The 21506-nt window shown below is 44.3% G+C and overlaps 1 protein-coding gene and 1 pseudogene across 1 annotated transcript in view; one reads left to right on the plus strand and one right to left on the minus strand.

Annotated features, from left to right (window-relative positions):
• Window positions 1-2036: 2036 nt before the first annotated feature.
• Window positions 2037-5667, minus strand: LOC129687320 (gem-associated protein 8-like; annotated as a pseudogene).
• A 482-nt stretch (window positions 5668-6149) lies between these two features.
• Slc26a4 (solute carrier family 26 member 4) overlaps window positions 6150-21506 on the plus strand; it is a 42437-nt gene continuing 27080 nt past the window's right edge. The window contains exons 1-7 of the mRNA XM_055622812.1: window positions 6150-6390; window positions 8162-8301; window positions 14321-14431; window positions 16089-16273; window positions 16864-17028; window positions 19950-20102; window positions 20217-20299. Coding sequence (XP_055478787.1) covers window positions 6227-6390; window positions 8162-8301; window positions 14321-14431; window positions 16089-16273; window positions 16864-17028; window positions 19950-20102; window positions 20217-20299 — 1001 coding nt within the window. The 5' untranslated portion in view covers window positions 6150-6226. The remainder of the gene's footprint in view (window positions 6391-8161; window positions 8302-14320; window positions 14432-16088; window positions 16274-16863; window positions 17029-19949; window positions 20103-20216; window positions 20300-21506) is intronic.

Genomic DNA, 21506 nt, shown 5'->3' on the forward strand with positions numbered 1-21506 from the left:
GTATAAAAATGGCAGATTGTAGCATCTACTGGAAAAATTAACAAGAATTAAGAAGCAACGTTTTAGAATTAGAGTTGTACTTCCTGGTGACTGTTTCTGAAGGTTTCTGTTGATCACCAGTGCCAGTCTGCAATGTAAACTATGTAAGTGTGAATCACCAAGGTTTCCAAATGCCGTCTCATAAGAGAAATGATTCAGTTGAAGTCCACTTTAAAATAACAAGTAAGCTATCCGTGACACCCTTCAGACACAGACAACTCTAAGCAGACTCAGGTTTCCTTTAAAAACAGGACTCATAGCAAGGCCTGGTGGTGCACACCTTTAACTCCCGGCATTAGGGAGGCAGAGGCAAGCAGATCTCTGAGTTTGAGAGCTGCCTGGTCTACAGAACAAATTCCAAGACAGCCAGGGCTACACAAAGAGACACTCTATCTTGGGGGGTGGGGTGGAGGATAATTGGAACTCTTGCAATTATTAGCATTTTCATTTTTAAAAATTCTTCTGATTAAACATCACACAGAAAATGAAACAATTTACACTGTGGTGTTTCTCTTTAGACAAGAAAAATGCAGCCAAACTGATGGCTCTTAAGTTGTCAGAGAACTAGAATTACTTTTATAAAGATGCACTTATTTCCTTTTGTGTGTGGACATATGTCTGTGAGTCACAGTTGCACCAAGTCAGAAGAGGGTGTTGGACCCACGGGATCTGGGTTTACTGGTGGTTATCAGCCATGTAGGTACTAGGAATTGAGCAAGCTCCTCAGGAATGTTCCTAACTGAACCATCACTCCAGAGACCTTTGTTAATTTTTTACAGCACAGTCATTTAGGAGCATAGACACAATTATGAATTTATAAAAATATCATGTGTTATTAATTCTAGGATGCCAGTAACTACAAAACAATTATTTTGTGGCCTGGCAGTGGAGGCTCACTCCTTTAATCCCCGAAGTCGGGAGGCAGAAGTCAATCTCTGTGAGTTCGAGGCCAGCTTTGTCTACAGACAGCCAGTGCTATACAGAGAAATGCTGTCTTGGAACAAACAAAACAAACAAATAAACAAACAAAAAAACCCAATGACTTCTATGAATCATTAAGACAGAAAATGTTACCAATTGATAATTCTCAAATATGAGATGAATCCTAATAAAATGTCAAGATCTATTTTTTAAATCAATGAAATAGAATAGACATTTTTGACCACTGGGTGAATATTTGCTGTACCCACTATCTGTTACGTGTAGCCAGGGTACAAATTCTGTTCCTCAAAAGTCCATGATCAACAGAAGTAAATTCTTTTTTTAGTAAAGTTTTACCAGAACACAGTCACATCCATTTGTTTACTTACTGTCTATGGAGGTTTTCATGCTATGAAGACAGGGTTAGACAGCATGAGGTGGCTCACATGCCTGCTAAGCCTGAAGTATTTATTCTCAGGTCTTTTATAGAGCAGGCAGGGTGACACCTAGCTGAGTGACAACTGGCATTTGCCTTCCTGTGCACTTGGACCATTTTTGAGGGATCCAGAGCTTTACAGAGAGAATATGTAGGTCAGAGGCCAGTGTGGGGTACATACCTGTAAGCTAGCCTGTGGGAGCTGGAAGTGGGCAGGAGGATAAGCATTTGAGGTTAGCTTGGGCTGTCCAAGAACTGGTCTCAAAAAAAAAAAAGAAGAAGAAGAAGAAGAAAAAAAGACATTGACATTTTGCCTTAAGGCTTTTGTGACATGCAGGAAGGTTTAAAGAAGGAAATTAAAACAGCAAAAGCACTAGGCATCATCTCTAGGCAAGAATTTCAATGAACTAGACTGTCGCAGAGAAAATCAAGAGCCAGTGCAATACACAGACGAATATCACTTTATGTCAAGTGGATAGTTCTTGTGTTAGCAACAGTATGCCTCCTGCTGACAGAATTCTAAGTGGCTGACAGATTGTATCCACCATGTCGGTATACAGGCCTCTTTCTCTGAAAAATGTCCAGCAGAGGTGAAGAGAACACATCCAATATTAAGAGGGAGAGGCATTCAGGAGGCATTCCCTAGGGCACCTGTGCCCAGGACTCAGAACTTGAGGGGATGACAGGCCAGTACTTTGGCTGCTTTCTGTTACAGTACACGTCAAAGCTCAGCTGCTCAGTAGCCTCCAAGGCCAGGATCTTGGGAGCCCTGTCCGCATACAAGTGCTTCGTCTTGGCTTCGTGCCGCTCCCCTGGTGAGCTTCTCAGATGGGGACTCCACTGACCAGAGGGATGGGCTCCTCTGACCGGTGGGGGTTGTAGTACAGGCCACGGTCGGCATTCACATACTCATCCAGCTGGGCTGTCGCGGTCCCTCTTCCCTGTGCTTCTTGGTCTCCACCAAGTACCAACAGAGCTCCTCGGTGATTTCCGTGGAGCGCAGGCAGCTTTCCACGTCGTCGCCTGAATCCAACTCCAGCTCTTGCTCTTCGTGTGGTGCTTTATCGTCTCTTGCAGATGCCTGGGTTCCGCTGTCAAGCACAAGCTGCCCAGGGTGACTCCTGCCAGTCCATGTGCTGAGTTTGGAAGGTTGAAGGACACCCAGCCTCATAAGCACAGGAAGAGCTCCAGGGGAGAGCTTCATGAGGGGAGAACCTCGGGAAGGTGAAACGGCATTCTGTGGACTTTCTGTAGGCGTTCCGGTGGCTTCGCATCCCAACAGCTGTGTGATGATGATGTTAGCAGTATCTTGCGTCTACTGGATGCAAATGCCAAGATGCAGTAGCTCTCCATATGATGCCATTGCTGATATCCCCAGAAGTCCAAGTGGGCACTTGCTGGCACACAGCCTGCAGAGCTCAGGCTATGGGCAACAATAGGCCTGGTTGGTGGGGGAGGGGCACAACGAATGCTTAATAAACTCTTGAATGAACGATATAGAGATCTAACGTGGGGTGGTCTCAAACTCTAAAAGCCTAAGTGGCGATGCCTTTTTTGTGTGTGGTTTTTAGGGTGCTTGTTTGCTTGCTTGTTTTGGGGACAGGGCTCAGGATCCTCATCATACAGTTAGTTCCATTTGGCCTGGAACTTTCTCTGTGGACCAGCTTGGCCTTGAAATTCTGACCCTGTTCCTGCCTCTGTCTCCTGAGAGCTGGGATGACAGCCTTGCTCCACCTCACCTGGGCCTTAAATCAGCAATGTCTGTGAAGTGTCACACAAGGCAGCCATATTGCCCTCTGACATCTATTTTAAAGGGAAGCATTCTCTTCTTTGCGGAAACCCCATGATGTGATTAAATTCTGGTAAATAGGAAGCAACCACTCCTATGTGCAATAGGTGAGACTTGATTTACAAAGCCAGGGTGAGTAATCGGAGGCTTTAAACACAGCGAGATGGAGAACAGCTGTGTTTACCTCCCACTCTTCTCTGGTTTTATGTTTTATTTATTCATTTAGTTTTACATTTACTTACTTATTTTGTGTGGGGGCATACGGAGATCACATGACAACTTGTCGGAGTCAGTTCTTTCTTCCTTTCAGATCCCAAGGATCAAATTCAGGTCATCAGGCTTGGCAGCAAGTGCGTTTTACCCAGTGAACCACTGGCCCAGTTATCTATTTAAAAGATAGCCTAAGTCAAATAGTCCGTCTCTCAGCTTTGAGAAGAGCAATTCTATAGTGTTACCAAATGCTTTAATGCAGATCCTATTTTTTCTATGGATGTTTACTTTTGCTATAGAAAAGATACTTTTAACAGAGTGGGAAAAAACAGTATCGTTGTTCAGATACATACAGGACATTACAGAGTTATGATTAAACCAGGTTTTATTTCAAAACAAAGTTTTAACACTTTTTATTTACTTACGCTTGTGTCTCTGCAAGTAGGGTAGAATGCTGTTGATGTCAAAGAACAATTTGTAGGTTGTGAGGCTTGAACTCAGGTCTTGGTGGCAGGCTCCGTTATTCACTGAGTGAGCTCTCTCACCACTTCCCAAATTCTTCCTCGGTATTGTTAATTTTCTGAGACAGCACACAAAATACTACATTTCACCAATACCTTTTCACAACAAATGCATCATTATAGCAACCAGGTCCTGACAGTGTGTCAGTCACTTCTCTGATTCTAGGACTGAAGGCAATTTTGAAAAGAAACAGCTTATTTTCGGCTTATAGTTCTAGAGGGTTAAAGCCCATAATGGTGGAAAGCCTGATAATGATACGAAGCTGGGTTATCACATTTGACTGTGTATAGGCAGCAGAGGGTAGTTTGGAAGAAGGTTGTCCTTGTGGTCTCTTCCGTCTTTAACAGTTTTAAAATCTGTCTGTCTGTCTGTCTTTCATCTCCTTCCTCCCTTTGTCTTTGTTGCACAATCTGGTGCCAAACTTGTGGATTCAAGCGATTCTCCCATCTCAGCCTCCCAAGTTTTTTGAGACAATAGGTATGTGCCACCATGCCTGGCTGGCTCTTGACCTCTTTGGGTCAAGTGATCCTTTGAAAATCTGTTGAAAGCGGGTGACTCATTCCTTCCTGGGGGGAGTAGGGGGAGGAAACCACACATGCTTGCAACATCTTAACTAGGGAATTTACCCTAGCGTTCTCCTGAAATTTTGTTTCCGGGATTTTGTAAAATTGTCATGGTCTTCCCAAGTGGGTGATCAAAAGTTGGTGTCCAGAGGGTCCACGGACACCAACTCTTCCACATTTTCTTCAGAATATTGACCAGACACGAACGATGTGAAGTTCCAAAGTCCTCTGCCCCTATTTTAACCATGCATTAGTTTCAGTCAGATTTACTCCAACAGAATACAAAACAATGTAGCTTGGAATCCCGTGCTCTTGTCTTGCTTCTTGCTTATCCTAATTTTTCACCTCCTGATTAGCTAGCTGGAGGAGGAAAAATTAAAGAGTCAAAGTGGCAGGTGAGGGCTGGAGAGATGGCTCCGTGGTCAAGAGCACCGTCTGCTCTTCCAGATGAACCTGGGTTCAATTCCCAGCACCCACATGGCAGCTCACAGCTGCCTGTAACTCCAGTTCCAGGGGAGACAACACCCTCACACATTCAGGAAAAACACCGTTGTACATAAAATATATAAAATAAAACTATTATATATAAATAAATACATTATAAGAAACTTTGAAAAATAAAAAAGAGGCAGGTGAGAAAGGGGCAAGCCTCCGCGCTTGAGCTTGTGAATTACACGCACGCAACAGAAGTGAAAAGGCTTTGTCTACAATCAGTGAGCGAACGAAAATCCCTCCACCATCCACTGAGTATTCCTAAAAGACTTTTCAGAATTCCAAAGCTTTATTGGCATACAAACCACATTAATCTCTATTCCTTCTCCCCACGTGGTATCAGTGCGCCTGGTGGACTAGGATTCAACCTGGCTCCTCCAACACCGAAGCCGGGAGTTGCTCCCCCAAGCTCTGATCCGTCCCGTATCTCCCAACAGTGGTCGTGTAATGGGTGAAGATCGGTGGCCCCTGTGAAACAACTATTCAGAGCTCCGGCTCTGTGGGTTTGGGAAAGAAAGAGAACACAGGAGGGCTGGGATTTTTTTTTTTTTTTTTTCCTGGTAAGATTCATGGGGAAAGACCGCTGTCTGTGTCCTTTCCTTAAACCAAGGCGTCTCTGTTGCTCCATAAATAAAACGTCCCACCGGCTCTCGGTGAGCGCTATAAAGGCAGCAGGAAAACTGTCCCCAGGGCATTCTGGTCGGGCAGCCCAAACAGGTGAGTTCACAGAAGATGCAGCCGGCTGCACCCCGCCCTGCCGAAACTCTCTAGGGATGGGGCTGTCAGGCGCCGGCGGGCAGGGCAGGGCAGACACCAGCAAGGGCGAGACGAGAGGGAGCTAGGGGTCGGGCCGGGAAACCGCTGCCCCTGTCCCCGAGGGCGACTGCACTGCGGCAGCCCCGAGTGTGCGGGGAGCTGCGGGGAGGGCCCGTCCCTTTCCCGGTCGCACTCGCCCCAGGCCGGTCCGGGGGAGATTTCAGGACGCGGACAGCGCCTCGACAGCCCAGGGAGGGTGCCCGGGAATCCCCGAGTGCGCGGTGCGGGAGACGCTGAGGCCCTCGGCTGCCGTCCTGCAGGTGGCCTGCGCGGGGACGGTTCGTGGCCAGCGCCGAGGACCGCGGGGCGCGGAGCGGCTTTGCAGAGCCGCCGCCGCCGCCGGTGGCACCCGCGGCCGCCACCCCGGTGCGAGCTCCCGAGCGAGCGCCGGCCCTCGCCGCGTCCCCTCCCGGCCGGCGGCGCTTGGCTCCGCGGGCCATGGCAGCGCCGGGCGGCCGGGCGGAGCCGCCGCAGCTCGACGACTACGGCTGCGGCTACGCGGTGTCGCGGCCGCTGTACAGCGAGCTCGCCTTCCAGCAGCAGCGCGAGCGGCGCCTGCAGGAGCGCAGGACGCTGCGGGACAGCCTGGCGCGGAGCTGCAGGTACCGGGGGCGGGCGCCGGGAGACTGGGGGAGGGACCAGCGCGGGGACGAGCGGGCGCCCCGCGGCCACGTGCTCTGCGCCGGCCGCGCTCCCGCTTCTCCCCGCGCTGGATGCGGGACAGGGGTGGCTCCAGCCATCCGGGACTGGAGTCGCTGCAACTTTGTCTGCAGAAACTCCCCAGTGTTTCCGCTCCGCTTGCACCTTTTCTCCCCCCCCCCCCCCCACCTTTTTAAATGAAACCTGGAGGGTACCTTGGGGTCCAGAGGCTCCCTGCTTCCTTCCAAGCTAGGGGAAACCGGGTCGGAAAAGTGCTCCTTCCAACAAGGCTGGCCACACCAAGGTCAAGATCACTTTCAGAGACCTGGGATTAAAGTGAGCAGCCAAGCGTTCCAAGTGCTTCTTCAAGAGGCAGTGGGATCCCTACACATAACCACCACGTCCCCAACTCCCCTCCCCACCCCCAGGAGACCCAGGACCAGACACTACAAACTTAAAAAAAAACAAAAAACAAAAAACAAAAACAAAAACGTGGCAGACGCTCAGCTGATCGCCAGTCTCTTCTTATGCAAAATGACTTCTGCCTCCCGAGTGCTGGGACTAACTAAGGCTGTGCACCACCGCTCGGCAGTCTTTGAGATTTCAATACATGCATGCAATGTATTTTGTTTAGGGGGGGTGCTACTTTCTTTGAGAATTTTATGCCAAATGTGCTGGGCTCTCCAGCGTGATTTTTATAAATCCCATATGTTGGATATTTGGTTTATTACTGTTATCCCTTGGTATCTATAGGAGATTGGTTTTAGGAGCCCCCAACCCCCAGACAGCAAAACCTCCAAATTCACAAATCCCGTATGTAGAATGGATTAATGTTTGCACAAAACCCACACATCTTTAACTATCTGCATCGTTTTAACTCTCTCTAGATTATTTGCAGTACTAAAACCATATAACTGTGTTGTTAGCCCTCATCTCACTGTTAAATTTAGGAAATGGGGGAGGGGACCCTTCATATATTCAGTACATTTTTCTTATATTTTTTTTTATCTGCAATGGATTGAATCCACAAAACCACATGGCAGATGAAAAGGACCACGATATATATTTATACATTTAGTGTGTATCTCCAAGGACTTAAAAATATATAACTATGTCTTATCAGCACAAAATAATCCCTTAATATAAAACTTGGGTTACCTACTAAACTTTGCAATTATTTCATAAATATAATTTTTTTTAAAACTTTAAAAAGTAGAAGTTCTATCTATTTTTCTTTTTATCTATAGTTTGTTACTTTCAAAATTGCTAAGTAACAAGGTACAACGTATAAATTCATCACATTGAAAGTTTTGTTTAAAAGTGGCTCTAAGCTTGTATTGCCAAAATAGTCTTGTGTTTGTTTTTCTTCAAAGAAGGCAATGCCAGTGTTAGGAGCCTAAAAATTAATCTCACACAGAGACTCCACACTGATCATTTTCTGGCTGGATCAGAAAATGAGTTCTTGTGTAGGGATATTTTCTCAGAGGATTAAAAAGGTGGACGAGGGGAGGAGATGTTTAATCCGGTGTTTCCTAGAACAGTGCATTTAAAAGGACAGATACAATTCTTCGTGAAAACATGGCAAGTACTTCAGTGTCAGGATTTTCTTCATGGAACTCACTATTTTTCTCACTAGTTATTTTTTTTTTAAGCAGAAATTGGTTTATGACTGTTATTTGTAACTGGTTATGGTCAGAGATGGATCTGACAAGTCGTTTTCCTACTTTTTGACAGTTGCTCGAGAAAAAGAGCCTTTGGTGTGCTGAAGGCTCTCCTGCCCATTCTGGACTGGCTCCCCAAATACCGGGTCAAGGAATGGCTGCTCAGTGATGTCATCTCTGGAGTGAGCACTGGGCTAGTGGGCACCCTGCAAGGTGAGATGCTGGTGGACAGGTCTCGGTTACTGTCTCCTGCAGAGATTTATGGTGCCCCTCTCAAGGCCTTCATGCTTTCTCTAGGGAACCTTAGTAGAAGGAATCACCCATCTCCTCTTCCACAAAGATATTTTCCTGGGAAACACTGTTGTCTCCCTGGCCGTGAGGCTCCATATTACAGTCATGTCCCAAGCTGGAACTTCCCAAAGTTACTGGCCATAGCACACAGTATGAAATCCTCATTACATCGTGATATGTGTGCACATAGCTAAAGCTTCGTAAAGTAATGCTTCTCACTACAAATAATGTGCTCTGATATTTTCTGTTCTGTTCTGAGGGTTTTTAAAACCCAACTCTTTCAGCTCATTAAGTTACTTTATTCACATTCTCCCGTACATTGATCTGCAGTGTGAAAGCACTTTAAAGGGAGGAGAGGAAGTCATCTTAGCCTGGGGCCACACACGGAATTCCACAGAGCCTCCAAATTATGACAACAGAGCTCATTTATCCAGTGTAACTTACAGCCCACCTAGTGTGTTGCCGACACTAGGTGAACGATCAAGGCTAAGATGCGTTGAAGGAGGTCATAGCCCCATGGAGAAATGAATGCTCCTAGGTCAGTGTGCTAATGCTGTGGCAGGAGAGATGTCCTTTAACAGGATGGAGTCAATGAGGTTTGTTGTACCTGCTCTTAGGGTACCGGGGGATGGCTCCCTGGAAGTAGAGTGGTCGAAGCTGAGTTCTCCCGAAGGTGCCGAAGATGACATCTGAGTTTGCCAAGTAATGGGACATGATTCAGGGTGTGGAGGTGTGGAGAAAGACCTTGAAAACAGACTGCTTCAGAAGCTTGTAATAAAGGTTAGGCAATACGGTGCAGTAAATCTGGCTCTGACACTCTTCAGATTCCTCAGAGCAGACAGGGCATTCCCACAGAGGAGGAGGTTCTGCAGTCCCTACTCGGAGCTTCAGCTGGACCCAGTGTGCTCTAGATCCCAGTGGTGAGGGTGTGATATGTTCTATAGTGTGTTCTGAAGTCTGGAAAGTGTGTTGGGCATGGTGGTGCATGCCTTTGACCCCAGCACTTGGAATGCAGAGGCAGGTGGATTTCTGAGTTTGAAGTCAGCCTGGTCTACACAGAGAAACCGTGTCTCAAAAAACAAAACAAAACAAAACAAAAAACCAAATAAACAAATAAATAAATAAATAAATAAATAAATAAATAAATAAATAAATAAATAAGTGGCAGCTCCTAGGGCTCCTGGAGAACAGGAGACTTCTCCAACTCATGGCTGTTTAGGCTCTGTCTAGCACAAAGATCAGCACAATCAATATTTAACCAAAAGGACTGACTTTCATTCCTGACAATAAGACATTTTTATACATGAAAAAAATGTGGGTTTTTTTTTTGGGGGGGGGGCAAGCTATTCTTAGTTGTCATAGGCAAGTGTGTTATAAAGACTTACTTTATCTTTGGGGAATGAAGTACAGGGGTTCAATGCTTGGCTGCCAACCATGGGACCTGAGATTGAACCCCAGTAGAGGGGGAAAGAGTTATATTTGCTCAACATGTATCTGATACATTTAATTTCATTCTTACAAGAACTCTGCAGGACAGGGACTATTGTTACAGCCCCTTTAACAAAAGAGAAATCTAATCTTGCCTCAGATTGTGGAGTGGGAGAGTAGGACTGCTGGGATTTGAAGCCAGTCTAATTCCTGCATTCATACCTTGTACACTGTAGTGCCTCTGTTTTGTTTGTTTGTCTTTTGAGACAGGTTTCTCTGTGTACTCCTGGCTGTCCTGGAACTACCTTTGTAGATCCGCCTGCCTCTGCTTCCTGAGTGCTGGGATTAAAGGCGTGAGCTGCCACTGCCCTTCTCAGTTCCTCATTTTATAGGTAGCTTGTTTTCCAGAAAAAAACAAGGCTATAAAGTTGTCTCTGGTAGGTAAGTTTCTGAAAGATTAATTTGGCTCTCTCACCCACTTGCTTATCACTCACGCACATAGTAAACTATTATGGGCTGGCTCTGTACATCAGGTAGTCAGCCATCACTAACACACTTGTGGAGCTCAGGTACAGTGGTAGAAGTGGGACTATAACCTGATGGGAAGTAATTTGGGAAGGCAGGTCTATTTTAGACACCATGGTTAATGAAAGCCTAGCCCAATAGGAGAGCTTTAGACAGAGCCCAGGGGCTGACTGGGAGCAGAAAGACGACTGACTATCAGATAAAGATGCAAAGGACCTGAGGGACAAGCGGGAAAATGAGGATTCGGGCATGTGGAGTGTGTATGGGCCGGCCATCTTGAGGATGAGATCTGATATAAGACCAGGCAGATCCAGAGTTTGGGGGAAGCAAGGAGGCACTCTCAGGGTCCTAATTAAATAAAGTCTCCCAAGGCACCTCACTGCTTCACCCCAGACCCATCCTGAGGATGGATTCATCACCTTGAGCTAGCTTAGGCGGGACTTAGAGAGCGCTGCAAGATAGAAGATCATTCTGCAGCAGCAATCACTGTTATGTACTGGTAAGTGCAGATGAAAATCAGGCGGCTCTAAGGTGTTTAAGCAAATTGGGGAGATGACTGTCATTTGTTAAAACAGTAAAGACTGGCTGTGGAGCAAGTGTGGGGTGCAAGACACCAGCGTTACAATGTAGCAATATACACGTGTACTAAAAGAATAGAGTGGGGGTGCCTGTCATCACTAGGAAGGAGGAAAAGAGAAGGCTGACAAGGAGGGGGAAAGGCAGTTAAGAAGTTGAGGAAGTTTGGATCATGAAGCTGGGGGGGAAACAAACAGAGATATGGGGGGGTGGTTGGAAGCTTAGTCAGAAGGGTGAGGGCAGGGGCCAGCAAACACTGAAGGGCTGGTTTTAGTAGACAGCGGTGAGTGCATATTGCCTTTAAGAAGTTTCACTGTGAGTTTGAAAGAGACACAGGATGACGGTGGCAGGAATGAGGCTTTTCTTTTCTTCTTCTTCTTCTTCTTCTTCTTCTTCTTCTTCTACTTCTTCTTCTTTTTCTTCTTCTTCTTCTTCTTTTTCTTCTTCTTCTTCTTCTTCTTCTTCTTCTTCTTCTTCTTCTTCTTCTTCTTCTTCTTCTTCTTCTTCTTTTTCTTAAAGCAGGAACTACTAGAACATATCACTGAGCTGTCAGGAATTGCCTGGCAGAAGAGATCTGTCTAAGGGTTAGCAGGGTAGCTTCAAGGACGGAAGTCGTGGGAAAGTGGCGGAGCTCTGGGTAGAACTCTAAGACAAGATTTCTGCAGTTGTCAAAGGAAAGCTACCAGTAATTGTCTGAGGGAGAGGAAGGGCATGCTTGCTGAGGAAATGCAACTGTCTCATCTGCAGAGCTCTGTGCCTGCTCGGTGCCTGCTCGAGGCTGGGGATCAGGAATTGTTTTGAGCACTGGTTAGTCTTGGTGCAATGTCTAAATTGTGTCCTTGCTTTGAAGGCTGTTCTGAAGCCTGTGGGTCTCTTAGTGGATTTTTCCCAGTGAAAGGAAGGAGGTAGGGGAGAAGACAGAGGAACATTTGCGAATGGAGCTGACCCAGGTTGGAAGTGAAGCCAGACTAAGTGGTTGGTTCTAGGAGTCTTATGAAGATAGAGTGATGCCCCAGTAAGGATTCCAGAGAAGGTAGCTGGGGGGTGGCTCCAGGCCACAGCTAGAGAGAGGGAGGCTATCCTGCAGAGCAGTGATGGCAGGTTCTATGACCTGCTAACTAGCTGAGCCCTGTAAGTGCTGGGAGAAACATTTGAGGTAGTGGATTCCTAGTGTTAGAAAGGAAATTCCTAGGCTGCTGGTGGTACATCACCTTTAATCACAGTGCTCAGGAGGCAGAGGAAGAAAATCTCTGAGATGGAGGCCAGCCTGGTCTACAGAGTGAGTTCCAGGACAACCAGGGCTATACAGAGAAACCCTGTCTCAAAAAACCAAACAGGAAAAAAAAAAAAAAAAAGAAGGAAATTTCTATAGCCACAAATAACTTACAAGCCCCTTTTATTGGTATCTTTACTCATAGCTATGGGATGCTTCCTATCTGGTTTTTATCTTTGACATTTATCAATGTACTCAATACATAATAGAAGTTTACTTCTCATAGTTTTGAAGCTAAGGAGTCTAAATGGCTTGTTGTAGTCTTACATGGCGGAAGGTCTTTCCTTTCAGATGGTTTCAATTTAGCATGCATGCCACCATCCTATCCAGTCTGTCTACCAGTACGGGAGGTTTACACTTTCAATCAATAGTCTCTTTCTTTCCAAACTATATATTATTTCAAAAATGTTTCAAATTCCTTTGTGACAAAGATAACCATGTTGTACATGAGGAAAAGTTGCCCCTAAATAGACACTGTGGATGCAAACTGAGAGCATCCTGTTTCCCAGGCATATTACAAGTGTAGGAGGGGCAAAGGAGAAGAACAAAGAAGAGATACAGCACCTTGTTCAGGGAACTCCTTGTTTGAGGACTTGAAAACTGTCCACAGGAAGCAGGCAGCCTGTACCTTCTTCCTCCCCAGTCCTTTTTCTGTCTTTTCTCTGTGGATCTGCTCTCCTTCTGTTCTTTGTTCCTCAGACAGCTGATTATTACTTCCTTGTAATAACTAGTGTATTAAAAAAACGCATCAAGGGGTTGGGGAGACAGCTCATCAGTTAAGAGCACTTGCTGCCCAAGCATGAGAATCTGAGTTCAAATCCCCAGCTTTCTGACAGACAGCCTAGCCAAGTTCAGTGAGAGACTGTGTCTTACAGGAATAAAATCTACAGGGCAGGATACCTTATGTCTTCCTTAGACTCTGGTGCACTGAACACACGTATGTGCATACAACACACATGTATACCACACATCCAAACACACATACAAAATTTTCAAAAAACAAATGCATCAATAATATAAGGGCCTGAGTGTGATCCTCAGGACACACACTGTAGAGAGAACACTCTCAAAAGTTCTCCTCACACCTGCACACATGCACGCACGCACACATACACACACACACACACACACCTGCACACGCATGCCATGCCACACACACCGGCTTCCCTACTGCTTTCACAACACATACATGTATGCACACAAAATAAACTAAAATGTAACAATTTTTTAAAGTTTTACTTTACGTTTGGTTATGTTAGAAAAAAGTATTTCTGTATTACACCAGTTCCCTTCTTCTGAATTTCCCAAGCCTCTCAGACCTCCCCCCAAATCCCTTACAACATAGATTTACCATGTAAAAGTATAATTTAGCTAATCGTTTCTTTATTGGAAGATAATCTTTCAGTAAATAAACTTAAGTGCAAATGGGTTGGGTCATTTAAGTTGTTAGTAAGTTTTAAAAATAATTATAAATAGTTCTTTATTAATAATGCAAGGTTCAACGTTCTGAATGTTCACCCCTGAAGTGTGACGTACAGAGAGATATCCTGTGCTAAGGCTGCCAACATATTTAACTAAGGGAAGAAATATGCCCTTATCCTTTTCCAACACCCATGTCCACTGAAATGTTTTCTCTGAGATTCATGGCCCGGAGGCTGTCTGGCACAGCCCACTGGTGGGTAGGTCTCCCTCATCAGGCTAGAAGTGGGTGTCGTGCTTTTTATCTAATGTCTGTTTTTCAGCAAGAAAAGAGAAAATGCAATGATACCTGCATCCTTTAGAACACAGAGGGGAACGGGTTCAAACAGAACTATCCACGTAAGCAAAGCTGGATTAGTCAAATTCTACAGGAACTGCTTTGATTACTTTCCAGCCGATATTATCAGCCAGTGATGGAATCTCTGAGCAGTGGAGTCAGTTCGTTTGAGCAAGGGCGTAGGAACACCCATTCTCCCAGCCAAGCCTGAGACCATATCCTAGCACAGCCAAGGTCTGTATGAAAAATAAGAAAACCACTTAGGACTGGCTGATGTTTTGGATCCATAAACTGAGCGTGTCTATGAAAAAGCCTTTCTTTGTGTGGTACGAACATGCCATAATTTCTGTTGGTGACTTTTATTGTGTTGCTTGTACCTTTAGGGATGGCTTATGCACTGCTCGCTGCAGTTCCTGTTCAGTACGGTCTCTACTCGGCCTTTTTCCCTATCCTGACGTATTTTGTCTTTGGAACCTCAAGACACATCTCAGTTGGTAATTACAAGTATATTTTACAGCCGTATTTTTCATTTGTAAAGCATTTCTGCTGCATCGTGTATACAATGCCTGCAGAACCTTGTCCATGAGTTCTCGAGGAACCAAGCCTCAGCACCTTGCCTGCTATCTTTACCATTTGACGTTGTTAAATATATATGTAACTGTGCTTTCATGGAAATAAAGCTGAAAGGCTGGAAATGATAGCACACTTTTGAATTTTATCACAGCTTAAAAATGTTAAAGGTAGCCTGGCAGTGGTGGCACACGCCTTTGTCCCAGCACTTGGAAGGCAGAGGCAGGAGGATCTCTGAGTTCGAGGCCAGCCTGGGCTACAGAGTTAGTTCCAGGACAGCCAAGGCTACAAGGAGAAACCCTGTCTCAAAAAAACAAAGACACACATACACATAATTTAAACGTAATAAAATTGGTTCTGTATTTAAAAGTGTTCTCCTCCAACATAGGACAGAGAGAAAAACTCTTTACAGGAACCGAATCCACTTACCTCGCTAGGTTAGTTTTGTATTTTAGTGAGTTATGGCCACTAAATACATATGTGTTATTTCATCAAAGAACATACCTATTTCAATAAGGTCATATTGGAAGGCTAGCAAAATCCTGCCAAGACAATTTAGAAAAAAATAATCTTTCCTTTCCTTCTTGGCATGCCTCACAATTGGGTTTTTCTTTCACTCCTAACATTCAGGGTATGTTTTTTTTTTTTTTGTTTTCTTTTGTTTTTTTCTGGAGTGTACGAGCAAATACATGTTTTGACATGATTTTGTGTGACTTCGGCGTGAGCAATGAAGGCAAGTTTGCTGCTGTGTCCACATACTGGTGAGACGTGTTGCCTGCATGCCCCTCTTGGGGCAAGCATAGCCTTGCCCTCTACCCTACCCCATGCCCTTGTGCATGGCTCTGACTCTCACGGGTTTTAGCTTCTGACATGTCTGCAGAAGCAGGTCGTGAGGAACTTGTTGACTGAGTCAGTTTCCTCTCTTTGGGGAAGCAATCAGTAAGGGACAAGTGGCTCTGCCTCTGGCATTCTCCACAGTTAGATCTTCCCAGTCACGGGGTTTGGGTATTGACACCTCTTGTAATCGAAAGATAGGACCAGCAGCAGCAGCGCGGGGGGGGGGGGGGGAATGTAAGGAGCAAATAGAAGAAATCAGAAAAAAATGGGATTTTATTAACTGGCATATGAGAAAAAAGAAAATTGATTCCAATCCTTTGTCAGTGTGGACACAGTGTTATTGGTGGAGCCGCTTGTGTCCGGGGATCAGGATTTTGAACACTATAAGAGATGAGATCATAGGGGATAGATATGAAATTGAATAAGTAAGGATTTAGTTTCTATGGGCCTCTGCCAGGAAACCTTTCCTGATGCCTCCCACTCCTGCGCCACAAGGCTCCCACACAGGAGGAGCTAGCACCCTTCCTATGAACCCACTCAACACTGGTTTGCTATCACCTACCTACATGTCACTCTCGCCCTCTCCGAGTCGGGAACGCCGTGCGATGTCTACTTCTCAGCTTCTTCGAACAGCATTTCTCAGTTACAGCTAACTACCACACCCCTTTGTAATTGCACATAGACATGTTGAGTCTAGATGTCTGTGACCCGTGACCGGCCAATTGACTGAACCTTTCTCCCCAGGCCCTTTCCCTGTGGTCAGTTTAATGGTGGGATCTGTTGTGCTGAGCATGGCTCCAGACGACCACTTTCTCGTGCCCAGTGGAAACGGAAGCGCTCTCAACGCCACCGCGTTAGACGCCGGAACCCGAGATGCAGCAAGAGTGCTGATTGCAAGCACCCTCACTCTTCTAGTTGGAATCATACAGGTAACAGACTTACATGAGCCACAGATGAGGGCGATTCTTATTGGAAAGAACTCGTTTCACGATGTGGGGCCTTACGGATGCATCTAACTGTAAAACAAACTCGCTGAACTATATATAATTTTCTAAATAACAGTGTTCTAGGTCAGATGCTAAAATAGGTTTGAAAACCTTAAAAACGTGAAAAACAAAAACTGGAATTGCCTGTCACCAAAGTCAGAGAAAAGAGAGCAAATAGAACACAAGTGACTCAACTGAGTGTTAGCATAGAATACATGCAGAAAGCATAAACGAGAAGTGTTCAAATGCCGAGCCAGGAGGCCTGAAAGTCACAAAAAGAAGTGACATGAATTTTGCTTTTCATAGTTCTTTGATGGAAATACTGAATTTTTACATTGCCTATGGGTTTTGAGTTTTAAAGTGGTGGATGGAAGGGAGGGCAGGAAATTCTCACTTGTTTCTTACAAGAGAGTTTGTCCCACAGACAGCCTATCCGTGTTTTCACTGGTACAAAACTTGATTTGTTAATATTTCCAGAGAGTTGGTCCTTCTCTCAGGCAAACATCTAACTCTTTTCTTTCTTCTTACCCTAGCTGGTATTTGGAGGTTTGCAGATTGGATTCATAGTGAGGTACTTGGCAGATCCCTTGGTTGGTGGATTCACAACCGCTGCAGCCTTCCAAGTGCTGGTCTCACAGCTAAAGATTGTGCTCAATGTTTCAACCAAAAACTACAATGGCATCCTCTCCATTATCTATGTAAGTGATGCATATCTTTCCAGAAACATCACTGTTCCTTCTCTCTTCAGCTTGAACCTGGAGAACCTGTTTTTCTGTATTCACTGAGAGTCATCAAAATAGACTTTTCTGAAAGAACCGAACAGGATGACGTTTTGCAAACCATTTTTCAACTGCTCCAAAACTTTCCCAGATGGCCCTCAAAAACATTAAGAAATCTGAGGTAACATGATGAACAAAGACAGGGCTGAGCTGTTTGTTATAGGCCTGCATTCTGGTCTGACATTGCCTCTGAGAAGCTAAGTGACCCCGAGACAGATCGTAGAGGATAGTGGCTGAAAGTTCAGTTTTGGAGGTGGGCGGGTCTGAATTCAAATTTTGACCTTGCTACTTATCAGTCCTTTTAAAAAAATCACCATGCCTCAGTTTCCTTCTCTGCAAAATATGGTTGCAAATAGAATCTGCCTCCCTGGATTGCTAGAAGAGAGAGTAGTTGGATAACTGGCTCAGGAGATGACATGTTGCAAGTTCCAGAAAAGTTATTATTGCGAAATTATTATTTCAAGCCTTTCTTGAAATGATTGGAGATGTGTCTCTCAAGTCCTTTTAATTATGAGCATCCATAAAATGAATAATGTAAATGTCTCAGCAATAATAAACGAAAAGGAACATTCGATTCAAAGCTGGCTCAAGGTGCGGAGAAGATGAAAAGAAGGATCTAGAGCATCGAAAGTGGATTTGAAATTCTTAGCTCTGAGTATATGTTCTATATATGTCACTGATGCTTGGGGCATGGTGATAATAGTAGCATGACGTCACTCTGGCTTGGGGGAATAAAGCCATGCAAAAGTACCTTAAGAAAGGAGGAGCTGAGGATGTAGTCCAGTTGGTAGAGTGCTTGCCAAATATACATGAGGCTCTAGGCCAATTCCCATCACTGAATGCTTGTCAATAACCCTAACCCTTGAGGGGTGAAGCAGGGAGTTCTCAGTGATCTTCATGTACATTGTGAGGTTGAAGCCAGCTTGAGCTAAAAGACAAAAAAAAATAGCATCTACAAACAATACACAGCCATACACACATGTGGAAGGGTGGGGTTGTCAGAAACGTTCTCAGCTTCAGCGCCAGAATCCCACATCACTTGGTCAATTACTCCATGTTTCAGCAAATGTTACTAAGTCCTCACTGCAAGCCAGGTACTAGGCTAGCAATGAGGGTAGATGGACAAAGCATAGCACCGTGGCTAAAGGTCAGAGCACTTGTATATCAACAGACTGGAGTTCGAGTCTTGGTTTGACTACTTCTTACTTGTGTGCCCTTGAATATGTTAAAATTAATTTCTGGGGGCTGGAGAGATGACTCAGCAGTTAAGAGCAGAAAACCTGGGTTCATTTCCTCATCCCCACATGGTGGTTCCCAACCATTTATAATTCTACTTTTTTCTTTTTTTTCTCTGTGTAGCTTTGGCTGTCCTGGACTCCCTCTGTAGACCAGGCTGACCTTGAACCAACAGACATCCACCTGTCTCTGCCTCTCTGAGTGCATGTGCCAACACAGCCAGCTATAACTCTACTTTTAAGGCATGCCTTCTGCAGACATGACTTAGCTAAGAAAAAACACACAACAGAATAAAGATGCCAGTTTTCTGCTCAGCATGCTCTCTTACTGATTCCTTTGAAGAAGACTCTGGTATCCCAGAGACCTCTAGACAAAATGAGTTTTCCTTGAGCTGGCTTTGCTCACATGGAGAAAACAGCTTTTAGTGTTCCACTGATTTCTAAACAATATATACTTGGCCTATGTATTCATTCAGTGGTTTTAATTTGCAATAAATAATGGACAGTACCACTTAGGTTTTCATATGGAACATTTTTTGAAGGTTTCGGTGCTTTTTCCTGAATCATTCAGCTTGGGAGAGGAACATCACTTAGGATGCTGGCTGGGACCCAAGAAAAGTCATTGGACTTTTTTTTTTTCGGAGTTGCCAGACTTTGGTTTCACCATCACTCCTGTCTATATAAAGACCACCGGATAGACCTATTCAACCTCCTTAAGACACAAATTTTATTTATTTTTCCATAAGAGATAGAATTCCACAGTTTCCCTTGAAAATTTTTCCATTTTATCCTAAAAATACAGATAAGCAAACACAAGAATGTAAAAATCACCCACTGTTTTACCTCTCCAAGTTAATCACCATTAGTAATTTACTGTGTGTTTATTTTAGAAATTTCATGTATTTAATTTTTAAAATTAATTTATTGTTTATTAATTACAGTTTATTCACTTTGTATCCAAGCTGTAGCACCCTCCCTCATCCGCTCCCAGTCCCACTCTTCTCCCTCTTCTCCTCCCATGCCCCTCCCCAGGTCCACTGATAGGGGAGGTCCTCCTCCCCTTCCATCTGACCCTAGTCTATCAGGTCTCATCAGAACTGACTGCATTGTCTTCATGTACTTAATTTAATGTTCCTTGTATTGGTCATTATACTTTTATGACTTTAACAAAAGCTTTACATTATTTGCTTGTGCATGTGCGCATTTTAAAAATGTTATGTGCTTAATGGTTCTTGTGTTAGCCAATGCATTTTTATAATTTTTAATAACAGATTAATTTATTTGTGTGTGTGTACATGTGATGTGTGTGTGTGTTTTCATGTGTGCATATGTTTTCATGTGTGCTACAGCAAAGGTGTGGAGGTCAGAGAACAATTTTCAGGAGTCAGTTTTCTCCCTCAGTCATATGGGTCTGAGTATGAACACAGACCATCAGCCCATGGGAGTGAGAGCCTTAATCCGCTGAGCCATACCCATTCTTAAGATGTTTGAATAGGACTCATACACGCTGTTTGAGGAGTCATGACAGTTCATGTGGGAGAATGGATTGTATGTGCGTATCTGGGTAGCATAACATATATGCTATCATCCACTTTCTCTTTACAGACACTGATTGAGATTTTTGAGAATGTCGGTGACACCAACATTGCAGATTTCATCGCTGGGTTACTTACCATCGTCATCTGCATGGCAGTCAAGGAATTAAATGATCGATTCAAACACAGAATCCCCGTCCCTATTCCTATAGAAGTGATCGTGGTAAGCATCATGCGTGGTTAGAAAACTCAGCACCAAGCAGGTGGACAAGCAAGGAATTGTTAGAGCCGGTGGCTTTGGGTTTGTTCCACTTTTTTTTTTTTTCTTTTATTTCAGACAATAATTGCCACCGCCATTTCCTACGGGGCCAACTTGGAAAAAAATTACAATGCCGGTATTGTTAAGTCCATCCCAAGTGGGTGAGTGTGGCGTTCCTCTGAGATACAGCTAATAAACTAAGGCGGTACTTTGTTTCAATGGGACGTTTTATTGCTGGTTTCACTTCGCCATTGATAGTCTTCTCTGCACGTGATCTTGAAGAAATGTCATGTGCACCAAGATTCAGACAGGCAATGCATGTAGAGATTGATTTCAGGCTAGTGTTTAAAGCAGACTTACACGCTCCATTTTCATGAATTGTGGCAGGGCGTGTACATTGAGTACCAGACTCCTGGTTAAAACATATATGCATAATTACAACATAATATGAGCATATTCACAGTCAGCATTGATTGCATTATGAACAGTTTGCTTCTAGGATGCATGCCTTAAATTCTCTACCATGCAATCAACCACATATGGAGATACCATCTTTCATACCTATAGATAAGTTGCATTGTTTCCATGTATATTTCATAAATATTTAGATATTTTTGAATTAGAAGAGTAAAAGGCAAAGGTCCTTTTTCCATCTCTGTCACTGTCAACTTGAGTGGGCCTGGGAAAGTTTTTCTGTTAGGCATGGCTAATTACCCAGCTGAAGGCTCAACTGAACCTTGTGAAATGCCACCCAGAGCTCTCATAAAAAGGCAGAGCAGACAAAGCGGCTCCCACTGCAGTCAAGAGGAAGTCCACGTGTTTGCTACAGCTGTAATATTAACTACAGTGATCGTCAGTAGACTTGGGGTCAATCAATAAGCAGTAGTTTCTCTTCCTTTCAATTAATGGAGGACCCCAAATTGTCCTCACTTTTTTATGCCTGTAACGGAAACTAACTGCTTCCATAGCAAATGATCTCATTTGAATAAATAAATCTTACAACTTTTAAAATACCATTTAAAGGTTTTTTTTTTTTTTTAACTGGTACATAAAGCTTATATTACATAGTACCCATTCCAGTGTTAAAAATGTAGCCTTTGGAACACCCTTGACCTGTTTTAACACAAATTCCTGCCTCCCCCCTCAAACCTACAGAGTCCGGCTGCAAATTATCCTTTCTTTTCTTCTTTCTTTCTTTCTTTCTTTCTTTCTTTCTTTCTTTCTTTCTTTCTTTCTTTCTTTCTTTCTTTCTTTTTGAGACAGGGCTTCTCTGTGTTGCTTTGGCTGTCCTGTAGCTTGCTCTGTAGACAAGGCTGGCCTTGAACTCACAGAGATCCACTTGCTTCTGCCTCCTGAATGCTGGGATTA

This window comes from Psammomys obesus, unplaced genomic scaffold (assembly GCF_907164565.1).
Source record: "Psammomys obesus unplaced genomic scaffold, mPsaObe1.curated_primary_1811, whole genome shotgun sequence".
In the NCBI taxonomy this organism is placed as follows: domain Eukaryota; kingdom Metazoa; phylum Chordata; class Mammalia; order Rodentia; family Muridae; genus Psammomys; species Psammomys obesus.